This window comes from Chiloscyllium plagiosum, chromosome 5 (assembly GCF_004010195.1).
Source record: "Chiloscyllium plagiosum isolate BGI_BamShark_2017 chromosome 5, ASM401019v2, whole genome shotgun sequence".
Taxonomy (NCBI): Eukaryota; Metazoa; Chordata; class Chondrichthyes; order Orectolobiformes; family Hemiscylliidae; genus Chiloscyllium; species Chiloscyllium plagiosum.
The window spans coordinates 84,796,076-84,816,678 of record NC_057714.1 but is presented as its reverse complement, the minus strand read 5'-3'; the positions used below and the strand labels follow the sequence as shown (position 1 = coordinate 84,816,678).

General features: G+C 37.5%; 1 protein-coding gene across 1 annotated transcript in view; it reads left to right on the top strand.

The window, feature by feature from the left end:
- Positions 1-4,303, top strand: part of LOC122550054 (ras-related protein Rab-18) — a 43,598-nt gene extending 39,295 nt beyond the window's left edge. The window contains exons 6-7 of the mRNA XM_043690511.1: positions 1,942-2,008; positions 2,476-4,303. Of these exons, the coding sequence (XP_043546446.1) occupies positions 1,942-2,008; positions 2,476-2,651 (243 nt within the window). The 3' untranslated portion in view covers positions 2,652-4,303. The remainder of the gene's footprint in view (positions 1-1,941; positions 2,009-2,475) is intronic.
- Positions 4,304-20,603: the final 16,300 nt, after the last annotated feature.

Below are 20,603 nucleotides of genomic sequence, written 5' to 3'. Positions count from 1 at the left end.
TAAAAATAAGAGCACTTTCACAATGCAGGTATCCATATCTTCCTTAACAGTAATTAGCTAACTGTGATCACATTGCTTTCCTTTCAGATATTGCTTGTTTCATCTGCCTTCTAATGAATCTTGATTGTGTTGAAGTTCATTTTAAATGCTTACATATTGGTGGCCATCTTTGAAAACTAGAATGTAATTGAATTATCACAAAGAATATTGCTTCAATTTGCACAATCTGAACTCAGAATATTATCTGATGACCTTCTACTCAGACATTGGTATCAGGTTCAAGTACAAATTTAATTACTAAAATCTTTCCAGTATTGGAAAATAAATACATGTAATAATATTTAAAGTATGCTGTTATTGGTTCATATAAACTATATAAATTGAGCTCCTCTCAAAATTTTGAATGACTGCTTATTGTTTCTTTAATTTGAAAAGTCTAAACTTACTAATAGGTGATTCTTCAATTTTGAACTAAGATCAAAATGCTAGAAATACGCAGCAGCAGCTGACTGGGGAAAAAGACTAATATTTTTATGAACAGTTGATTTCCAAAATTAGCTTGTCAGTTTTGCATTTCATTTTTGTAAAAATTCAATAGATCTGTACTGTAACATTTTTTATGGCCTGCCAGAACAGGCGCACAGTTTTCTAAAATTATCTTCTGTATTGTGATAGCCCAAGCTGACCACTATATTTGGAATTTAATTCTTTCTATATAGTAGCTAAACACCTGTTCTGTCGAGTTTGTTGTTGTGGTGAGTCTTTGAACAAAACAGTGACCTCAATTACAGTTTGCTGCAATTTTGAAACTGCAAATGCAAGGAATACCAACACTTTGGAGATCAAAATAGAAGTCATTGAGCATTATAAAAACAAATGATTCTACTTTAGATCTTCCACAAAGTCTCTTGTGATCATCCATGTCCATCAGAAGGTATTAAGAAGTGTGATTTGTCTCCGATTGAGTGGAATAATACTGCGAAGTTTTTCATTTTATGTGGCAATTATTGACACTTCTGTGTCTTCCATTGGAATTCAAGATACTTTCACACTTTGTTTTCTTGCTTTTTTCCAACTTTCTACCAAATTACGCAAATTCTATCAAATTCATACCAAATTAGGCACATTTTAAAATTACATTTTGTACCCCTATTTAATATATATGAAATGTCTTTTGAGTTGTTAATCCATTTTACTTGTCAAAATAACAAAGGACTTTTATATTTGTGGATCAAGTGCTTGTATGCTAGTAATCAGAGAGGCTGACTTCAAGGTCTTATCTTTATAAACTATCCCTGTGACATTTTCTGACTGTGTTCTAAGTATTTCCTGATCAACCTGTTCAGTGATGTTATGATATACCTCTGGAGCAGGTGGCACTTGAACCCAGACCTCCTGATTCAAACGTAGGCACACTATCACTGTGCAACAAGAGAGTTTTAATACACTAATTTTTTCTGGCGCAATAAGCACCTGAGAATAAGAAATCTGTATTTACTGTAATCAGATAATTCATTCTTATTGTGGGTATGCATTTAAGGCATCACTTTGGCCTATGTTAATGGGTATTCTACAGCTATTGAGCACCAGTGTGAAAGATACTCTGTATTTCTGATCATTGTGTTTCTTGGAGTAAGAACCTTTTATAGCTCAGCTATAGCAGAGGTCCACGTAGCAATTGCAGTCCTGGTGGGGTGTGGGATTAACTATGATGACATGCACTAGATTGCACCTTCCTTTCCTTTCAGGCTCTCTTCTGGGCGTAGCATCCTTTTTAAGGTTGTTTTTCTACGTTAAACATTTAAATAGCTTAACTATGCAAAATTTTTTTTGAATTCTTATCATTGCAACAGAATTTAAAGTTATAATGATGTTTATGTAAGGTACATTTTTTAAAAAACTGATTATTTTATTTATTAATGCAAAGCTGTTCTGTTGAAGGAAAACCGTGAAGTAGACCGGAATGAAGGCCTCAAGTTTGCAAGGAAACATTCTATGTTGTTTATAGGTAGGTTCGCAGAAGTAACTGCTGAATTTCTGTTTTTGAATTGGGCGGAAATGAGGAAAAAGAGTAGTTGGAGGATCATATAAGGAATTTCAACAATTGCTATTGAATATACTTATTGGTTAATTTAACTGTTCCCTTTCTGCTAGATTAAAAAAAAGGTCAATGCTGGAAATCAACTTAAGTTAGACTCGTGGAGCAGGCCAATGATACCTGATGAGGAAGATGTGGTTGTCTATTCCTTTTAGGTGTTGCTAGAACCGCTTGATAGTTTTGTTTTGGAGTATGTTGTATTTATTTTGGTTACGATGCATAATGTGATTAGTTTTATTCGCTTGCAGTTAAACAATTACAATATGCTATTATGCATCTGCACACTTGTATTTTTCTTCACATTTGAAAGTAACTTATTGAGCACTTAAAAACACACCAAATGTCATCTAAATCTTTATCAAACATTTATTTTCCAGAATCAAGTGCAAAAACACGTGATGGTGTGCAGTGTGCGTTTGAAGAACTCGTTGAAAAAATTATTCAGACTCCAGGTTTATGGGAAAGTGAGAGTCAGAATAGTAGACTTAGATTATCTGATTCGCCTGACGCCAACAGTGGAGGTTCTTGTAGTGGATATTGCTCTTTGCTGTAAACTGTAAAATTTATGATGAAATTATCTCTTGCCAATTTTAAACAATTGGTGAGCTATTTGTATAAAATCTAGAGTTGACATTGCAGTTTGCACACTTTGTTCACATCATGTAAAATAATCCCCAATAATTTGCCCAAAGCCCAGATTAGTGTTAGGCATGCAATCTAGAGTCAGTATTCATAAAACATTTTGCTTGTAATGTCAAAAATATCCTCATAATTTGCAACAGTTACATATTAAAACTCTCTGCAACTGTTTTCATCAGAGGGGGTCAGGGTTCATGTGTACATGTTCATGTGGTCTAGTTTCATCGAGAAACAATCTGCCCATTGTAGATGCAATATATTTTCTTCCTTCTCTTTGTTTGTATTTTTACACACTCTAGTGCTGAACTACTTACGTCTTTCCCCAGCCCCCAACCTCAGAAATGTTTCATATGGTTTGCGAACTTTGGAGTGTATGTGGTATGTGTTGGGAACACTTTGGTGTTAAAATGCTTCAATATAACTGAATTTTCACTGCTGTTAGTCTAGCTGAATAAACATCTTATAAATGCAAGAGAACAGTAAGCTTGTATCAGATGTTAAAATAACATTCTTTCATTCATAAACTGGTAATTAAGACTGTTCTAATAAAATCTTGCTGAGTTTTTTAAAAACTTATCACTTTACTGGTTGTGCTTAACAAATGCATTCCAATATGCAGACACGCGAATTGTAACTCTTGAAATGATGGAACTACACGATTCTTGTAGCATCCATACCATAGGATGAATTTAGAAGCTGTTCTGTGCTAACCAAAGGGAGGAAGCATTTGGAAAAACAATTGGAAACATTTGACTTTTTCAGTTAGCTAAATGCTAAACTGCATTTAATGTTCTTTTAATCTTGCCTTCAATGTATGTGTATACATTTGACACTATTATTATAGAAGTACGTTATTGATTACACTTTGTAAGTATTGTATAGAAAAACTGCAATATTTTCTTTAATCATTAAATCTTTTTAAGATATGCAAATTGAAGATTGGTTAGTAATTGTAAAATGTCAGTTGTTAAAGGTGTAGCTCACTTGCAATGGTGGTTGTTGCACTGTACATTTGCTGAAAATTGAAAATCTAAATTTGAAGTGTGTTATCATAAATGAGATTTAAGTAAGTAATCCCTGTGCTGTTCAATTTCATTCTTCATTAATAACATTAGATGATTTTTGCTGCAGTCCTTTGAATAATCCAAACATTTCTTAAGAAAAGACTAAAGAGCTTGAGTTGGGCAGGTTGAAAAGCCATATGTAGAAATAAATTTAGGTGTTTCAGTTATTGGGCAGCACTATTGAATCAACTATGTACGATCCCATTCACTTAATCTTCTTGAAATCAATGCTGTTGAGATTTTATTTCTGTAAAAGAATACCACTTCAAAGTTTTCATTAAGCTAGATTTCAGAGCATGCAATTGTATTGAAGATAACATTGAAATTATGTGCTTTTTAAGTTGCATTTAGGAAATGCAAAATGTTAGATGCTTCAATATTATTTTGTTTGAACTCTGTACTCTGGTTGATCAGCGATTCGTACATGATACATTTTTCAATATATTTACTGTGGCCTGTTTTGTAGAATGCAATAAACTGCGAACAGGTTGATTAGAAAATATCTACACTTAATCCTGTGTTTCATTGAGTTATTTTTAAAATAATTGTTAAATGGTTCCAAACCATTAACAATTTTGTAATTTAGTTCTCTTATTAGGTAGAATATTTTCTGGTACTTCCTTTTGTGATGTAGCCTGTTTGTTTCTACAAATAGCATAAACATGATTAACATGATATAGAATCAAGTGTAGCAGCTGGGTTTTGTTCTGCTAAATGCATTTCATTATTCTTGGAAGGTCTGTAGCTTTACTTAAAAGTGCTACGCTACTCCTTGATCAAGCTCATCAAATAGTTCAGGCAATTTTAAATAGTTAGCTGTATTAACCTGGAATGTCCCAAGTTCAGTCTTTGGTGTTGAGTGAACTACCCAGGGTGTCATTATGACCGTATTAATTTCAGCGCTCCATTTTCAAGAAAACTAAAATCACTTCCTTGAATTAAATGCAGCAGGTTCTACTGGACATCGCAACGTAAATCCAATGCACAGTGAGATTTTACTTTCACTTCTGTATTTGAACATCTCATACAGTCACATTCGATGCCCCAATATGAGCAGTGGCTGCTTCTGATGTACTGGAGCTAACCTGCCTGAACAAGGTGTAATAAAGGATTCGGGAGAAAACTGCTGAAAATGAGAAGTAGTACTACAGTATCCTTCAACGATGTAGGTCACTTTATCACTTCAGTTAACAGTTTAAAAAGTTAAATTGTTTCTCCCACTGTAACTGATTCCACACTATAACTGCTAGTGTTATAATAATGCTGATGTAAAATTTGGAATTTGAGAATAATAACTATCTTTGACTATAAATAAATCTATTTGGTATTGTATTGCTAAAAGTCTGAGGATTTGTGAAGTAATTGTTTGCTATTTTATAATTATGATGCCTGAACTATTTGATGAGCTTGATCAAGGAGTAGCATAGCACTTTTAAATAAAGCTACAGGCCTTTCAAGAATAAAGAAATGCATTTAGTAGAATAAAACCCAGCTGCTACACTTGATTCTCTATCGTATTATATTAGAATATATAGTGCATGAGCAAAAATTCTACATGATTCATCTTCCAAGGTATTTGTTAACATTTTAAAAATATTACTTCTATTTGAAAGCAGTGCATAAAGCAATGTGTCATATGAACTTGCCTGTTTGTTTATCTTAACAGACAGGAACTTCTCTGAAGTTACCCTATTTGAAATAGTGAACCAGTCACCAAATTCTCTTCTATCACCAACTGAACCGTAGCATTAGTACAGTTGCACAGTCTTCCCTCAGAATCTACGATAGTCACCCTTCACTCTTCTAAACTCTAGTTAAAACAAGCCCAATCTGTTAAACCTTTCCTCACAAGACAACCTACTCATCCTCTGGCAATTCATTCCATGTGTGAAACGTTGTCCCTCTGTTTCCTTTTAAATCTCTCTCCTCTCACCATAAAATTATGTCCTAAAGGTTTGAACTCCCCAACTTTGGCTATTCACCTTATCTATACCCCTCATGATTTTAGAAATCTCAAGGTCATCCCTCAATCCCCTACATTCCAGTGAAAAAGGTCCTAGCCTATCCAGTGTCTCCTTATAACGCAAGCCCTCCAGTTCTGGTAACATCCTTTCTAATTTTTTCTACACCTTCTCAACTTAATAATATCTTTCCCATAGCAGAGTAACTAGAAATGCACACAGCACTCCAAAAGTGACCTTACCAATGTCCTGTACAACTGCAATATGACATCCCAACTCCTATACTCAGTGCTCTGGGCAAGGAAGGCAAGTGTGCGAAACACTATCTTTACCACTCCATCTACCTGTGATGCTACTTTCAAGGAGCTAAAGCATGAAGTCTCTCGGTTTGACAACACTCTTCAGGGCCCTGTGATTAACTGTAAGTTCTGCCCATATTTGTTTTACCAAAATGCAACACCTTGCATTTATCTAAACTAAACTCCATCTGCCACTCCTCAGCACATTGATCCAATTGATCAAGACCCCTTTGTCATCTTGGATAACCTCCTTCACTGTCTACGATGCCTCCAGCGTTAATGTCATCTGCAGACCTGACTATGATTCCTATATTCTCATCCAAATATAAATGACAACAGTCATTTGGATTCCTTTGGAGCACCACTGGCCACCGATCTCCAGTCTGAAAATCAGCCCCCCTCCACAGTTTTCTGTCTCCAACCATCAAGCCAATTTTGTATCCAGTTGGCAAGCTGTCCCTGCATCCCATGTGATCTAACTTTACTAACCAGTCTACCATGCAAACCTTGCCAAAGGCTGTACTAAAGTCCATGTAGTCAACGTCTGTCACTTTGTCCACATCTATCTTCTTGGTTATATCCCCTCGTGGAGAAAAGTTTTACTAGAATGTTGCCAGGGCTGAAGAATTATAGCTATGAAAGAAATTGGAGAGTTTGAGTTATTTTCCTTGAAACATGTAGGATAGATGTTGTGAAACTTGAGAGAGTTTATAAAGATGTTGCCAGGGTTGGATGTTGAGCTATAGGGAGAGGCTGAATAGGCTGGGGCTATTTTCTCTGGGGTATCGGAGGCTGAGGGGTGACCTTAAAATCATGAGGGGCATGGATGGGGTGAATGACCAAGGTCTTTTCACCGGAGTGGGGTGGTCCAAAACTAGAGGGCATAGGTTTAAGGTGAGAGGGGAAAGATTTTAAAAGGGACCCAAGGGGCAACCTTTTAATACAGAAGGTGGTGTGTATATGGAATGAGCTGCCAGATGATGTGGTGGAGGCTGGTACAATTACAACATTTAATTTCATATGGATGGGTATATGAAAAGGAAGAGTTTAGAGGGATATGGGCTAAATGCTGGCAAATGGGATCAGATCAGTTTAGGATATCTGCTTGGCATGGACACGTTGGGCCATGCTGTATTACGCTGTATCACGCTGTATCTCTACAACAGAGAAGGCTTAGGGATAACATGATTGAGGTATACGAAATTGTGAGGGCTAGCGATAGAGTAGACAAAAGGAACCTGTTTATCTTGGCAGACAATTCAAAAACCGGGGTTCATAGATTCAAGGTAAGTGGCAGAAGGTTTAGAGGGGATGTGAGGAAAATTTTTTTAATGCAGCAATTGGTGTGTCTGGAATTCACTGCCTGAGTTGGTGGTGGAGGCAGAAATTCTAAGCCTCTTTTAAAAAGGACCTGGACCTTATGTACAGAACGGAAACAGACCCTTTGGTCCAACTCGTCCAAGCTGACCAGATATCCTAAACTAATCTATTCCCATTTGCTAGCACTTGGCCCATATTGCTCTAAACCCTTCCTATTCATATACCCTTCCAGGTGCCTTTTAAATGTTGTAAGTGTACTAGACTATACCTGCACCTTAAGTGTTGTAAACTGCAGGGCTATGAGCCATATGTAGGAAGATAAGATTAGAAAGGACATCTGGGTGTTTCTGGGTTGGCATGGAAATGATGGGCAGAGTGGGCCCCTTCGGTGCTATATCACTTCTTCAATGGTTTTAATAGTTCTTTTGGGAGTCCTAAGTAACTGCTAGGATGAGGGAAGCTGCAGGAAAGGGTAGTATTGTTTTCAAGGAAAGAAAGTTGAAAGCAGAGAACAGAAAATACAAATGTTTTCACTTTCAACTGGGATGATAATAACAGATTTAAAAGGGAAGATCCAGTACCTGAGAGGAGAGAGCTAATTATAATATCAGCTTTGGCAAGTTGGAAAATTGGTGATCAGCAGTTTAATGGAAAAAGGGTTAGGAGAAGCAGATGATGAATCTTAGAGAAGGCATTAGCCAAAATAGAAGACTAGTGAAAAAAAAGCCATATGTTTGGAGCTAGGGGAAGGATAATCTTTGGGGTAAGCTTGGTTTGATTGACAAGGTTAAAAGAGAGAAGGGATTAGTGGTGCTGGAAGAGCACAGCAGTTCAGGCAGCATCCAAGGAGCTTCAAAATCGACATTTCGGGCAAAAGCCTTTTGCCCGAAACGTCGATTTCGAAGCTCCTTGGATGCTGCCTGAACTGCTGTGCTCTTCCAGCACCACTAATCCAGAATCTGGTTTCCAGCATCTGCAGTTATTGTTTTTACCTAAAAGAGAGAAGGGCAGCTGACCTGATTGTCTCAATCTTGCTCACAAAGTTCTTTCCATTTGTTGTTGAGGGAAGAGGGCTTCAAAGTGATGGTTGTTAGTGTTGTCAAAGTCAGGACTATCTTCACATTCTTAGATGACCTGGAGTAGTAAGCAGATTTTACAAAAGATGCTTGATTGGCTATAGCCAGAGTTACTGATGAATAGCTAAATCAATAGACAATAGGTGCAGGAGTAGGCCATTCTGCCCTTCGAGCCAGCACCATTCTTTATGATCATGGCTGATCATCCTCAATCAGTATCCTGTTCCTGCCTTATCCCCATAACCTTTGATTCCACTATCCTTAAGAGCTCTATTCAACTCTTTCTTGAAAGTATCCAAAGACTTGGCCTCCACTGCCTTCTGGGACAGAGTATTCCATACACCTACCACTCTCTGGGTGAAGAAGTTTCTCCTCAACTCTTATCTAAGTGGCCTACCCCTTATTTTTATACTGTGTCCTCTGGTTTGGGACTCGCCCATCAGCAGAAACATGCTTCCTGCCTCCAGAGTGTCCAATCCTTTAATAATCTTATACATCTCAATCAGATCCCCCCTCAGCCTTCTAAACTCAAGCGTATACAAGCCCAGTCACTTTAATCTTTCAGCGTAAGATAGTCCTGCCATTCTGGGAATTGATCTCGTGAACCTATGCTGTACTCCCTCAATAGCCAGAATGTCTTTCCTCAAATTGGGAGACCAAAACTGCGCACAATACTCCAGGTGCGGACTCACCAGGGCCCTGTACAGCTGCAGAAGGACCTCTTTGCTTCCATACTCAATTCCTCTTGTTATGAAGGCCAGCATGCTATTAGCTTTCTTCACTGCCTGCTATACCTACATGCTTTCTTTCATTGACTGATGTACAAGAACACCTGGATCTCATTGTACTGCCTCTTTACCTAACTTGACTCCATTTAGGTAGTAATCTGCCTTCCTGTTCTTGCCACCAATAGTGGATAACCACACATTTATCCGCATTAAACTGCATCTGCTATGCATCCGTCCACTCACCTAGCCTGTCCAGGTCACCCTGTGTTCTCCTAACATCCTCCTCACATTTCACCTTGCCACCCAGCTTTGTGTCATCGGCAAATTTGCTAATATTACTTTTAATACCTTCATCTATATCATTAATGTCCATTGTAAAAAGCTGCGGTCCCAACACTGATCCCTGCGGCACACCACTGGTCACCGCCTGCCATTCCGAAAGGGAGCCGTTAATCACTACTCTTTGTTTCCTGTCAGCCAACCAATTTTCAATCCATGTCAGTATTTTGCCCTTAATACCATGTGCCCTAATTTTGCTCACTAACCATCTATGTGCGACTTTATCAAAGGCTTTCTGAAAGCCCAGGTATACTGCATCCACTGGCTCTCCCTTGTCCATCTTCAAGAGTTACATCCTCAAAATATTCCAGAAGATTAGTCAAGCATGATTTCCCCTTCATACATCCACGCTGACTCTGACCTATCCTGTTACTGCTATCCAGATGTGTCGTAATTTCGTCCTTTATAATTGACTCCAGCATTTTTCCCACCACTGAGGTCACACTAACTGGTCTATAATCATTTGTAAACTATAAGCATTCAAATCTCTTCCTCCTTTTCTAAATTCACTTGTGAGATGTGGATGTCACAGGCTGGTCCAGCATTTATTACCCATCCCTAGTTTCCTTCAGAAGGTGATGGTGAGCTGTTGTCTTGAACTGCTGCAGTTTGTGTGCTTTTGGTACACCCACAATGTTAAGTGATGAAATGCCAGCAACTTGGATTTAAGAGAGTGAAGTTGGTGCCTGTATCGGAGACAAGAACTAATGTGGGAGTGAGTATGGGTTTTAGAACATAGAAAAGTACAGCATTGAACAGGCCCTTTGCTGAGGATTATTCCTAATCTAATATAAAATAACCTAACCTACACACCCCTCGATTCACTGCTGTCCATGTGCATGACCAGAAGTCGCTTAAAAGTCCCTAATGACTCTGCTTCCACCACCACTGGCAACACATTCCATGTATTCACAACTCTCTGCATAAAGAAGCTACCTCTGATGTCTCCTCTATACCTTCCTCCTAATATCTTAAAACTATGATCCCTCGTGCCAGTCAATCCTGCCCTGGGGAAAAGTCTCTGGCTATTGACTCTATCCATGCCTCTCATTACCTTGTATACCTCGATCAGATCACCTCTCTTCCTCCTCTTCTGAAAAGCTTAGTCAACGTCTTTTCGTAAGACAAGCCCTCCAGTCCAGGCAGCATCCTGGTTAACCTTCTTTGCACCCTCTCCAAGCCTCCTGTCCTATAATAGGGCAACCAGAACTGGACACAATATTCCAAGTGTGGTCTCACCAGGGACTTGTAGATCTGCAGCAATAATTTGCAGCTCTTAAACTCAATCCCCCATTAATGAAAGCCAAAACACCATATGCTTTCTTAATAACCCTATCCACTTGGGTGGCAACTTTGAGGGATCTATGCACTTGAACACCAAGATCCCTCTGTTCCTCTACACTGCCAAGAATCCTGTCTTTAATCCTATATTCAGCATTCAAGTTCAACCTTCCAAAATGCATCACTTCGCATTTATTCAGGTTGAACTCCATCTGCCATTTCAGAACCCAGCTCTGCACCCTGTGCACTGCAGCCTGCAACAGCCCTCGATGTTATCAACAGCACCTCCAACCTTTGTGTCATCGGCAAATTTACTATGCCACCCCTCAACCTCCTCATCCAAGTCATTTATAAAAGCTACAAAGAGCAGAGACCTAAGAACAGAGCCCTGTGGGACACCATTCGCCACTGACGTCCAGGCAGAATACTTTCCATCTACAATCACTCTGCCTTCTGTCAGCCAACCAATTCTGAATCCAGTCAGTTTTACTTGGACATGGAATCAAAGGTGGATATGAGGGTGTGATTAAGGAAATCAACACAATTAGAAATGACATTGTAAATAGAAAACCAAAGCTAGACATTTGGAAGCTTTCAAAAAAGATTGTGTCTTAAAGAAGAGTATTTAACTAGGTATGATGTAGAAGGTAAATATGATTAGTGGGGAATACAAGGAAATTATTAAAGATGGAATAACTTTGGAATCAGGAGACTACGTGAAATGGCAAAGTCAATAGGGTGGCCACAAGTGGGAGAGTTTCTATAAAAGCATTTTCACCATTGCAGTCTTAATGGAAAAATGATTCTGCATAACTGATTTTTTTACAGTTAGTCTTTGTATTATTTCAGTGAGTGAAACTTAGTATTAGCACAGTGGAGAAATGCTTAGTACAGATTTTGCATTGTATAGAAGGAATCATAAATATTCCAAGAAGTCAGATACTTTTTTGTACAGTATCCTTATTTGAGTCTATTTTGTAACCATATCCTGATGTAGAATGGAATGGAACAGGAAGACAGAAGAAAAGGATTTATACACTAACACAATGGAAACAGTTCTGTCTGTAAAAATTCAAGGTCCCTGGCAAATAAAAATATTTAAAATTTTCCTCTGAAATGTCCCACATCAGTTCACATGTGATTTCAGTCTTAAGCTTGAAGTGAGCAGGATCTATATTAAATATTCCAAGTGTAACTTATATAACTAAAAATATAATGAACAAAGGCTCCCCAATCAGCAGAAGTGAAATACTGTAACATTTTAGTAGATTTGTATACCAGTTCTTTTAAAAATTCCACCCTAAAATATGTTTCATTTTCCTTAGAAAATTATTAGTAATTTATATCATGATACAGAAATTATGCTGATTATTATTACAGGCATTGAGGAGTTATATTTATTTTGTATTACAGGCTCCAGAAGACATTTTTGAAAAAAGTATACTGTTACCCATTTCTTAGCAACATTCTTAAAAAGACCAAATATTGAGTACTGTTGGCATAGTGAAGAATATCAAAGAAACTAGTTGTTAGGTTGCCACATTGGCAAAGTATCTGAAGTGTTTCAATTTCAGTTGAAATTTATTCATTTTTGCTAATTCAAAGAAAACTGCTTCGTGTTCAAGCTAACATGCCTGGTTGAGGACTGCAGTTTATATTAAACAGTCCATTGTGGTAACCCCCGTGAGACATGATCAGTTTTAGAATCCTTGCTCACTAACTTGCACCTCTTATTCGTAACAATTTTTCAGCAGATGGCACTGAATTGAAATAGATTAATTTTCAATATTTTCACCATTATCGATCAATTGTTAAGAGCAAACAAACAATTGGATAAATTTTAATGCGGTGTATATGCAATCCTTGCACTAAAATTTAATGTCTAACAGAGAAATACATAATGCATGAATTTTCAGTAGAGTGAATTTATTCAATTTGGTTTCGCTAATCTTAGCACCAGAAACGTCTGGACTCACCTCGAGTAATCCTCAAGCAATTTAACAGTTACTGGTAATGACCATGGTTGTAAATCCAACTTTGGAGAATAAGAAACTGCGAGAGGTTACGCAAAGCAGCATATTGCTAGAGTTCAGTCATGTGCCAATTTTCATATTTTGAAAAATTAACTTAAAGGGCTTTTCATATTTTGAAAAATTAACTTAAAGGGCAAGCATATCAGAACTTTTTGCTTAATCAAACTTCAGATTTTAAGGAAGCAAATTTATCAGCAATTCATCTCAATTGTCACAAAAATTATATTTAATTTGATTTCTTGGTTAGTTCTCAACTTTTATGTGCTTGTGACAAATTCACTTGAACTGCCAAAAAGTATTGAGTTGTTAATCAGGCTCTGATTCTCCAGTAGTTAACAAATCTAGGTTTTATGAGAATTAAATAATCAGTTGAGCAACATAGAACATCGGCCCTTGATTATGCTTCGACCAGTCATACCAATCTGAAGCCCATCTAACCTACGCTATTCATTGTGTCCATATGTTTGTCCGATGACGACTTAAATGCACTTAAAGTTGGCGAATCTACTACCGTTGCAGGCAAAGCATTCCATACCCATACTACTCTCTGAGTAAAGAAACCTCTGACATCTGTCCTATATCTATCACCCCTCAATTTAAAGCTATGCCCCCTTGTGCTCGCCATCACCATACTTGGAAAAAGGCTCTCCCTGTCCACCCTATCTAACCCTCTGATTATCTTATATGTCTCTATTAAGTCACCTCTCAACCTTCTTCTCTCCAACGAAAACAGCCTCAAGTCCCTCAGCCTTTCCTCGTAAGACCTCCCCTCCATACCAGGCAACATCCTAGTAAATCTCCTTTGCACCCTTTCCAAAGCTTCCACATCCTTCTTATAATGTGGTGACCAGAACTGTACACAATATTCCAAGTGCGGCCGCACCAGAATTTTGTACAGCTGTAGCATAACCTCATGGTTCCGGAACTTGATCCCTCTATTAATAAAAGTTAAAACACTGTATGCCTTCTTAACAACCCTGTCAACCTGGGTGGCAACTTTCAAGGATCTGTGTACATGGACACCAAGATCTCTCTGCTCATCTACTCTACCAAGTATCTTACCATTAGCCCAGTACTTTGCATTCCGGTTACTCCGACCAAAGTGAATCACCTCATACTTGTCTGCATTAAACTCCATTTGCTACCTCTCAGCCCAGCTCTGCAGCTTATCCATGTTTAGAACTAAATAAATGAGCAGTGAACTGTTGAAAACAGCCTCATTGAAATGACTTTGAGGGCACTATATTTGGTGGATTCCAATGCTTTTGGAAATCCATTTCCGTTCAATAGCCATTTTGGGATGATTGCAGAAATATCTATATTGAATGGATATTCAGACTACAGTTTTTGGTGATTCACTGCAGAATTAGCTACTGCTTATTAGATGAACTAATTCCTAGCTGGTTGAATGGATTTTCTGCAGCAGGTAACTGTCAACACCTTTTCTTCTGAAAGGTAACAAAGTAATAACAATTTTGAAGCAGAAACAGCTTTTCTAAAAGTAATCTTATTTCAAATTTCACTTCTATATGAATGGAAAATGGTGCTGTGTTCAAAAGGAAGAAGCAAGAAGTTTTAGCTTATTTCAGTATTTCCACCTGTTTTAAAGTCTGTCTCCACTGTTGCTGCCATTAAATAGAAGCATGAAACAGTTCCCATGGATCCAGTATTCTCAAAAGAAGTGCATGTTCTTACACATCACTGAAAATAGTTTTCAGTTCCTTAGCTATTTATTGTTTTGCTCCATTTCCAGGCTGCTTAGTCAGAACACAATCACCTTCAAGAAAGGCAATAAGTTTGTTCTATGAATATCTCCAAGTCTGCCTTCAGGACTGTTGATCAATGTTTTGATGTTGAAACAAGACTATTATATGGACAAGACATGACGATAAAAGCAGAAGAATATATGCAATACATCTAATAACAAATTGACAATGAAAAATATGAGTCACTATTTGATCTGGTGTAAACAACTGACAGTCTGCAGTTTTGAGAGTCGCTTTCTTCTCATCTGACCTCAAGCTGTAACTCAAATACCATACTTGATTCCTTGCTCATTCCCATTCAAGCACATTGCCGGGACTACGTGTACTTTAGATATTTGATTGAATTTGCAGCTGTGGCCCTGGTGTTACTTGTACATTTAATTCTGAATCAGAAGTATTATAGGAGGAGCGATTGACTGTTGTTTTTTTCCCCTTAGCTATTCATGTGATTAGTGTTACCTAAGCATTTATTTGAGCAATGAGTGACAACTATAAGATTAGCTGTCAAGTTCCGCATCATTGAACTTGGTTCATTTAGGTCAAGTTAAACAATGCAAATTTTCTAACACCCACTGGGTAAAATGGAATGTTTTGAATACTGTACCAAGTCGGCCAACTGAGAATGAACAAACTCACCAAATCTATGGATTTGGATTTAAATTATCACTTTGGGATTCAAATCATGGTCTTTCAGTCAAGCGGAGGCAACTTAATGCTTGCTGAACTACCATGAACATTTGAGTTATTCCTCATGTAAATTCCAGGTTGAAAGAACAAACCTTGATAGATTGATGACTATAGCAACTTAATTGAAACTCCTGATGCTGAGAACAGAAGATAATTGCAGTGTATCTTAAATTATTTATAACAATATTGAATTGCAGTATATGAAATTGAATTTTAATTGGGTTTTGCTATTAATGTTTCAAGATGATTTTTAAGAATGAAAAATGCCATTAATGATATTTATTTTAAGCTTTTAGTTTAAATTATGGAAATAAAACATGCTCCTTCAGATTGCATACCAGAAACTTTCACTAGAGAACCATTGAAATGTGTTGCAATGAGCCAAAATAAGCAGAGTATTCCACTGGAATCTGTTTCACACCCTGCTGTTTTCTATGGAAAAAGTTGGTGGCAAAATCACATAATGTTACCCAGAAAAAGATTACTGTTTACTCTTGTTGTAGAGTGATTAAATGCTAGTTTATATTCTGTGTTCAGTAAAATGTGATAAACATGCTTCTTGAATAGTTTGTCCCGCGTGACTGTAGTTCACCATCTAGTAATTAGTTAATTAAGGTTTTAGCCTTTACCAATATAGTTCCTAGCCCATAGTTATATTTGGTAGAATGGTTCTTAATCCATTGGCTATGCTGTTTTATAATTTTCATTGCACAGAATTACTGAGACTACACTTTATAAAAACGATGAATGCTATAAATCCATTCATCAAATGATTAGTTGCAATTAGATGCTTCAGTGAGTTCTTGGTGTTAAGGACTAGGTGTATGGAATTATTTTTTTCAATGGTTTTAGTTTTAGATTGATGCAAACTGCTCAGTGTTATTTTGATGTTGAAGTTATCCAAGACAAACTGAAGTAGTCACTTTCCAATGGTTAAACATGAAAACAACCTTTTTAAATTTTAATCCTTTAATATTGTATCTAACTGCCATTTTGCCTATTTATTCACATTATGGTTAACCGATATATAGCTGCAGTTAAATAGATTTTCACATATCTGCATTATTGTACCTAGTCATAGCATAAGGTGGCACCACTGGTATAACTTAAGTTTGCTTGTCAATTTTAGACTGGCCCTGGTTTCAAGCAGGTACTCAAAGTATGACTGTGCCTTTATGTAAGTTGAAGTGTCACATACTTTTACACAATTATGCAATATAATCATTGGAATGTGCCCATGATTTTTATTTGAACTCTCACTGAATGTCAGAGTTGTACATTTGTGTTGTTAAAGTTTGTGTATAAAAATAAGTTGTGCTGTCTAACAGAAGTGCCCTGTATGTTTGGATGAGGTCAACAGCTCTCTCAAATATTTTGTTCATAAATCTCACACATAGTAATGGACTGAGGCTGACAATTACGTATGTTGTGTCCTGGCTTGTGGGTACTGAACACACATTTACTCTAACATAAAGTAAGATTTATTACCCTAGTTTATAAACTTGGCACAGTGTCTAATAAACTATAATCCATGAGGATCTTGATCTTGACATGAGGTATTCACAGATTTTTGCTGAGACATTTGTTCCATCTGTTTAAAAAAAACAAGCATATATTTTCTTTAAAGGATTTTCTCGTATATTTTGCTGTTGTAGAAATCAAAGGTTGCAGCTAATGTTTATTTACACACCAGAACTTAAAGCTTAAAGTTTTTAACTATTATCAATATGGAAAAGAAAACTACAGGAGATTATGCAGTGTAACTAAATATTGCCACAACGAATAAGTCTGGTTGAGAGAAAAACCTTTATTTATGAACAGGCTCTCAAATATTACATTGTATACCTGTACCTAAATAAGAAGTAATAATTAGGATTCTTTATGGATTTCCTTTCATTAAGTTTCTTTATAAATGGATATGACTATGTTGGGCATTGCAAGTGGTATTGAGGTTTGCATGAACACATTCCAGTAAGGCTAAAATTCAAGCTTGAATTCATTAAGTCTTGACTTATAGTATCTGTTAGTAAATAAGATGGCTTATTAGATCTCAGGTCAGTCTTTGATGTCTTGATCAAAGACAATATTTATCCTGCTAAATCCAAACATGAGGAATGAATCCCCATTTCAAATAAACTATATCATATCTCTAACTCCCTGTCTTGTTTGAAGAGAGTGGGGTGGGGGTGATGGTTCTTGACTTATTCTTTCATCTCAATTCTATTGCCATTTTAGTGGTACCTAATGCAATTGTTTATTTTCCTATATTTGGTAGATTTGAGTGGATTACGTTTGTTCTTGAAGTTGATGGAAAATTAAGATCATGCACAGAATTCAACCCTGTATCTAAACATTGTTTTCACTTTTAAAATGGCCACCATCACACAAAGTTATCCTGGGTCCCATGTTCCCTGTAAATGTATATCAATAGTTGCCATGTAACTCAAAGTCAGATCGTCTGCTCTGTCTTTTCAAATGTCAAAAGTAAAATACTGTCATATCTGTCAGTTATTCCTGCTGCCCTGATCAATACTGCAGTTCTTTTAAAACTAGCCCCTTACTGGGACTCTTCTGCCACGATGCCATGTAAGAGTTCAGTTTTGTAACTAACTGCACCACCCAGTTCCCCTCTTACCAGTGCTACTTCATTGCTGACATTTTCATCATTTTTTCATCCATTAAGATTCCCCTTTGGTGCACAAAACCTAGCAAGAAGCAAAATTCTAATACACCCATGGAACTGTGGACTGGAAATTTTAATTTAGAAAACAGTTTGATAAAAAGAGTTAAGCTCTAAAATTTTATAAAAAGTAAAACATGGAACTATTTATTGCAAAGTTCAGTAAGATTGTTGACATCAGATTTGTTGCTGGATTATAAATGTTATTAGAGTCATAGAGTCATCCTTCGGTCCAACCTGTCCATGCCAACCAGATATCCCAACCCAATCTAGTCCCACCTGCCAGCACCTGGCCTATATTCTTCCAAACCTTCCTATTCATATACCCATCCAAATGCCTTCTAAATGTTGCAATTGTACTAGCCTCCACCACTTCCTCTGGCAGCTCATTCCATACACATACCAGCCATTGCATGAAAACGTTGCCCCTTAGGTCTCTTTTATATCTTTCCCCACTCACCCTAAGCCTATGCTCTCTAATTCTGGACTCCCCCACCCGAGAGAAAAGACTTTGTCTATTTATCCTATCCATGCCCCTCATGATTTTGTAAACCTCTATAACGTCACCCCTCAGCCTCCGACGCTCCAGGGAAAACAGCCCCAGCCTGTTCAGCCTTTCCCCATAGCTCAAATGCTCCAACCCTAGCAACATCCTTGTAAATCTTTTCTGAACACTTTCAAGTTTCACAATATCTTTCCGATAGGAAAGAGACCAGAATTGCAAGCAGTATTCCAACAGTGGCTTAACCAATGTCCTGTACAGCCGCAACATGACCTCCCAACTCCTGTACTCAATACTCTGATCAATAAAGGAAAGCATACCAAATGCCTTCTTCACTATCCTACCTACCTGCGAATCCACTTTCAAGGAGCTATGAACCTGCACTCCCAGGTCTCTTTGTTCAGCAACACTTCCTAGGACCTTACCATTAAATATATAAGGCGAAAGTGAGGACTGCAGATGCTGGAGATCAGTCAAGATTAGAGTGGTGCTGGAAAAGTACAGCAGGTCAGGCAGCATCCGAGGACCAGGAAAATTGACGTTTCGGCAGGAGCCCTTCATTATATCATTTCTGATAAGGGCTCCTGCCCGAAACATTGATTTTCCTGCATCATTAAGTGTATAAGTCCTGCTAAGATTTGCTTTCCCAAAATGCAGCACCTGACATTTATCTAAATTAAATCTGATAAGATCCTGTTGTAATCTGAGGTAACCTTCTTCGCTGTCCACTACACCTCCAATTTTGGTGTCATCTGCAAACTGATTAACTATACCTCTTATGCTCACATCCAAATCATTTATATAAATGATGAAAAGTAGTGGACCCAGCACTACTTGTGGCATTCCACTGGTCACAGGCCTCCAGTCTGAAAAACAACCCTCCACCACCATCCTCATTATTCTTAAGCTTAATTTCTTTCTGTCTAGTTTTCTCCCCAGTGATACATCAGTCAGCCCAAGTTTTATTCATGTCTTTTTGTGATTATAAAAGTTGGATATGTCAATACCCAGAGTAATTCCAGGTCAAGTACTATTTGAGGACAAATACAGCTTCTGGCCCAAGCTAAAAACAGTAATTTTTTTTATTAGTCTTCATTGAACTAGCTGTATATGTTGTCTAGCCTTCTGTAGATTCAATGCAATGACATTTCCAAGTGAATAGCAATATGAAGCCTGACAGTCCCTGAATTTAATCCACCAAATGGGACCATAAGCCCAATCACGCACAATTCTTCAAATAATCTGGTTAACCTGACATCTAAGTAATAAAAGCCAAATCCTGTGATGCTGGAGTTCCAAAGTAAAACTAGAAAGTGTAAGAAAATCTCTGCAGGTCAGGCAACATCTGTGGCAAGAGAAATGAAGTTAAGTTTGTTTTTAATAGAACTCTGCTTTGGAAATTAAGGGGGTGAAAAATTATGTTTGTTTGTTTAGTTAACAGGGAGGAGGAACAAGTGTAGAATAGGGAGTGTGTGTGTGTGTGTGCGTGTGTGTGTGTGTGTCAGAAGCTGTACAGCTTTCAGTCAGGAGTCTGGTCATTTATTGTTAGAACTATCCTTCCAATTTGGTCAGTGGAGATGCTGGGGTGCAGGTCATGGTTAATCCTAAGCAATGATGAGATATTTTGTCATGTTGAGCATTACAGAAATGGTTAAAACATGATAGAGTGCTAAGAATGTGTTGTCCATGAAACTTGAAGTTACTATGACAGTTGATTAGACAAGTGAAGATGTAAAGTGACAATATATTTACGAATGTGATATTCTATTTGCACTGAAGGGTCATCCGTGCCACTGTGTGCCCTCAGAAGCTTTTCTTTCTCAATCTCTTGCTACAACATGTATTGTGAAGGGCTCTTGATGGCTGAGTCGTTTCACAGCTAGAGTTTAAAAACGCTGTTGGTGTCAGGAATCCTGACAGCTCACAACAGAGGTGTGTGTATCTGCTGCTGGTGAATGATAGCATGATAGCAGCAGCGTGAAGGTATGATTCACCAGAGACTTGTGTACGATAACTTACTGGAACTCTTATAAAGAAACCCTCCATGAAACTCGCCCAAATTGACACTTAGTTGAGTTTTGGTCAAATACAGCATTATGTTCCTGTATTCAACAGCAAAGCAACCCCAAC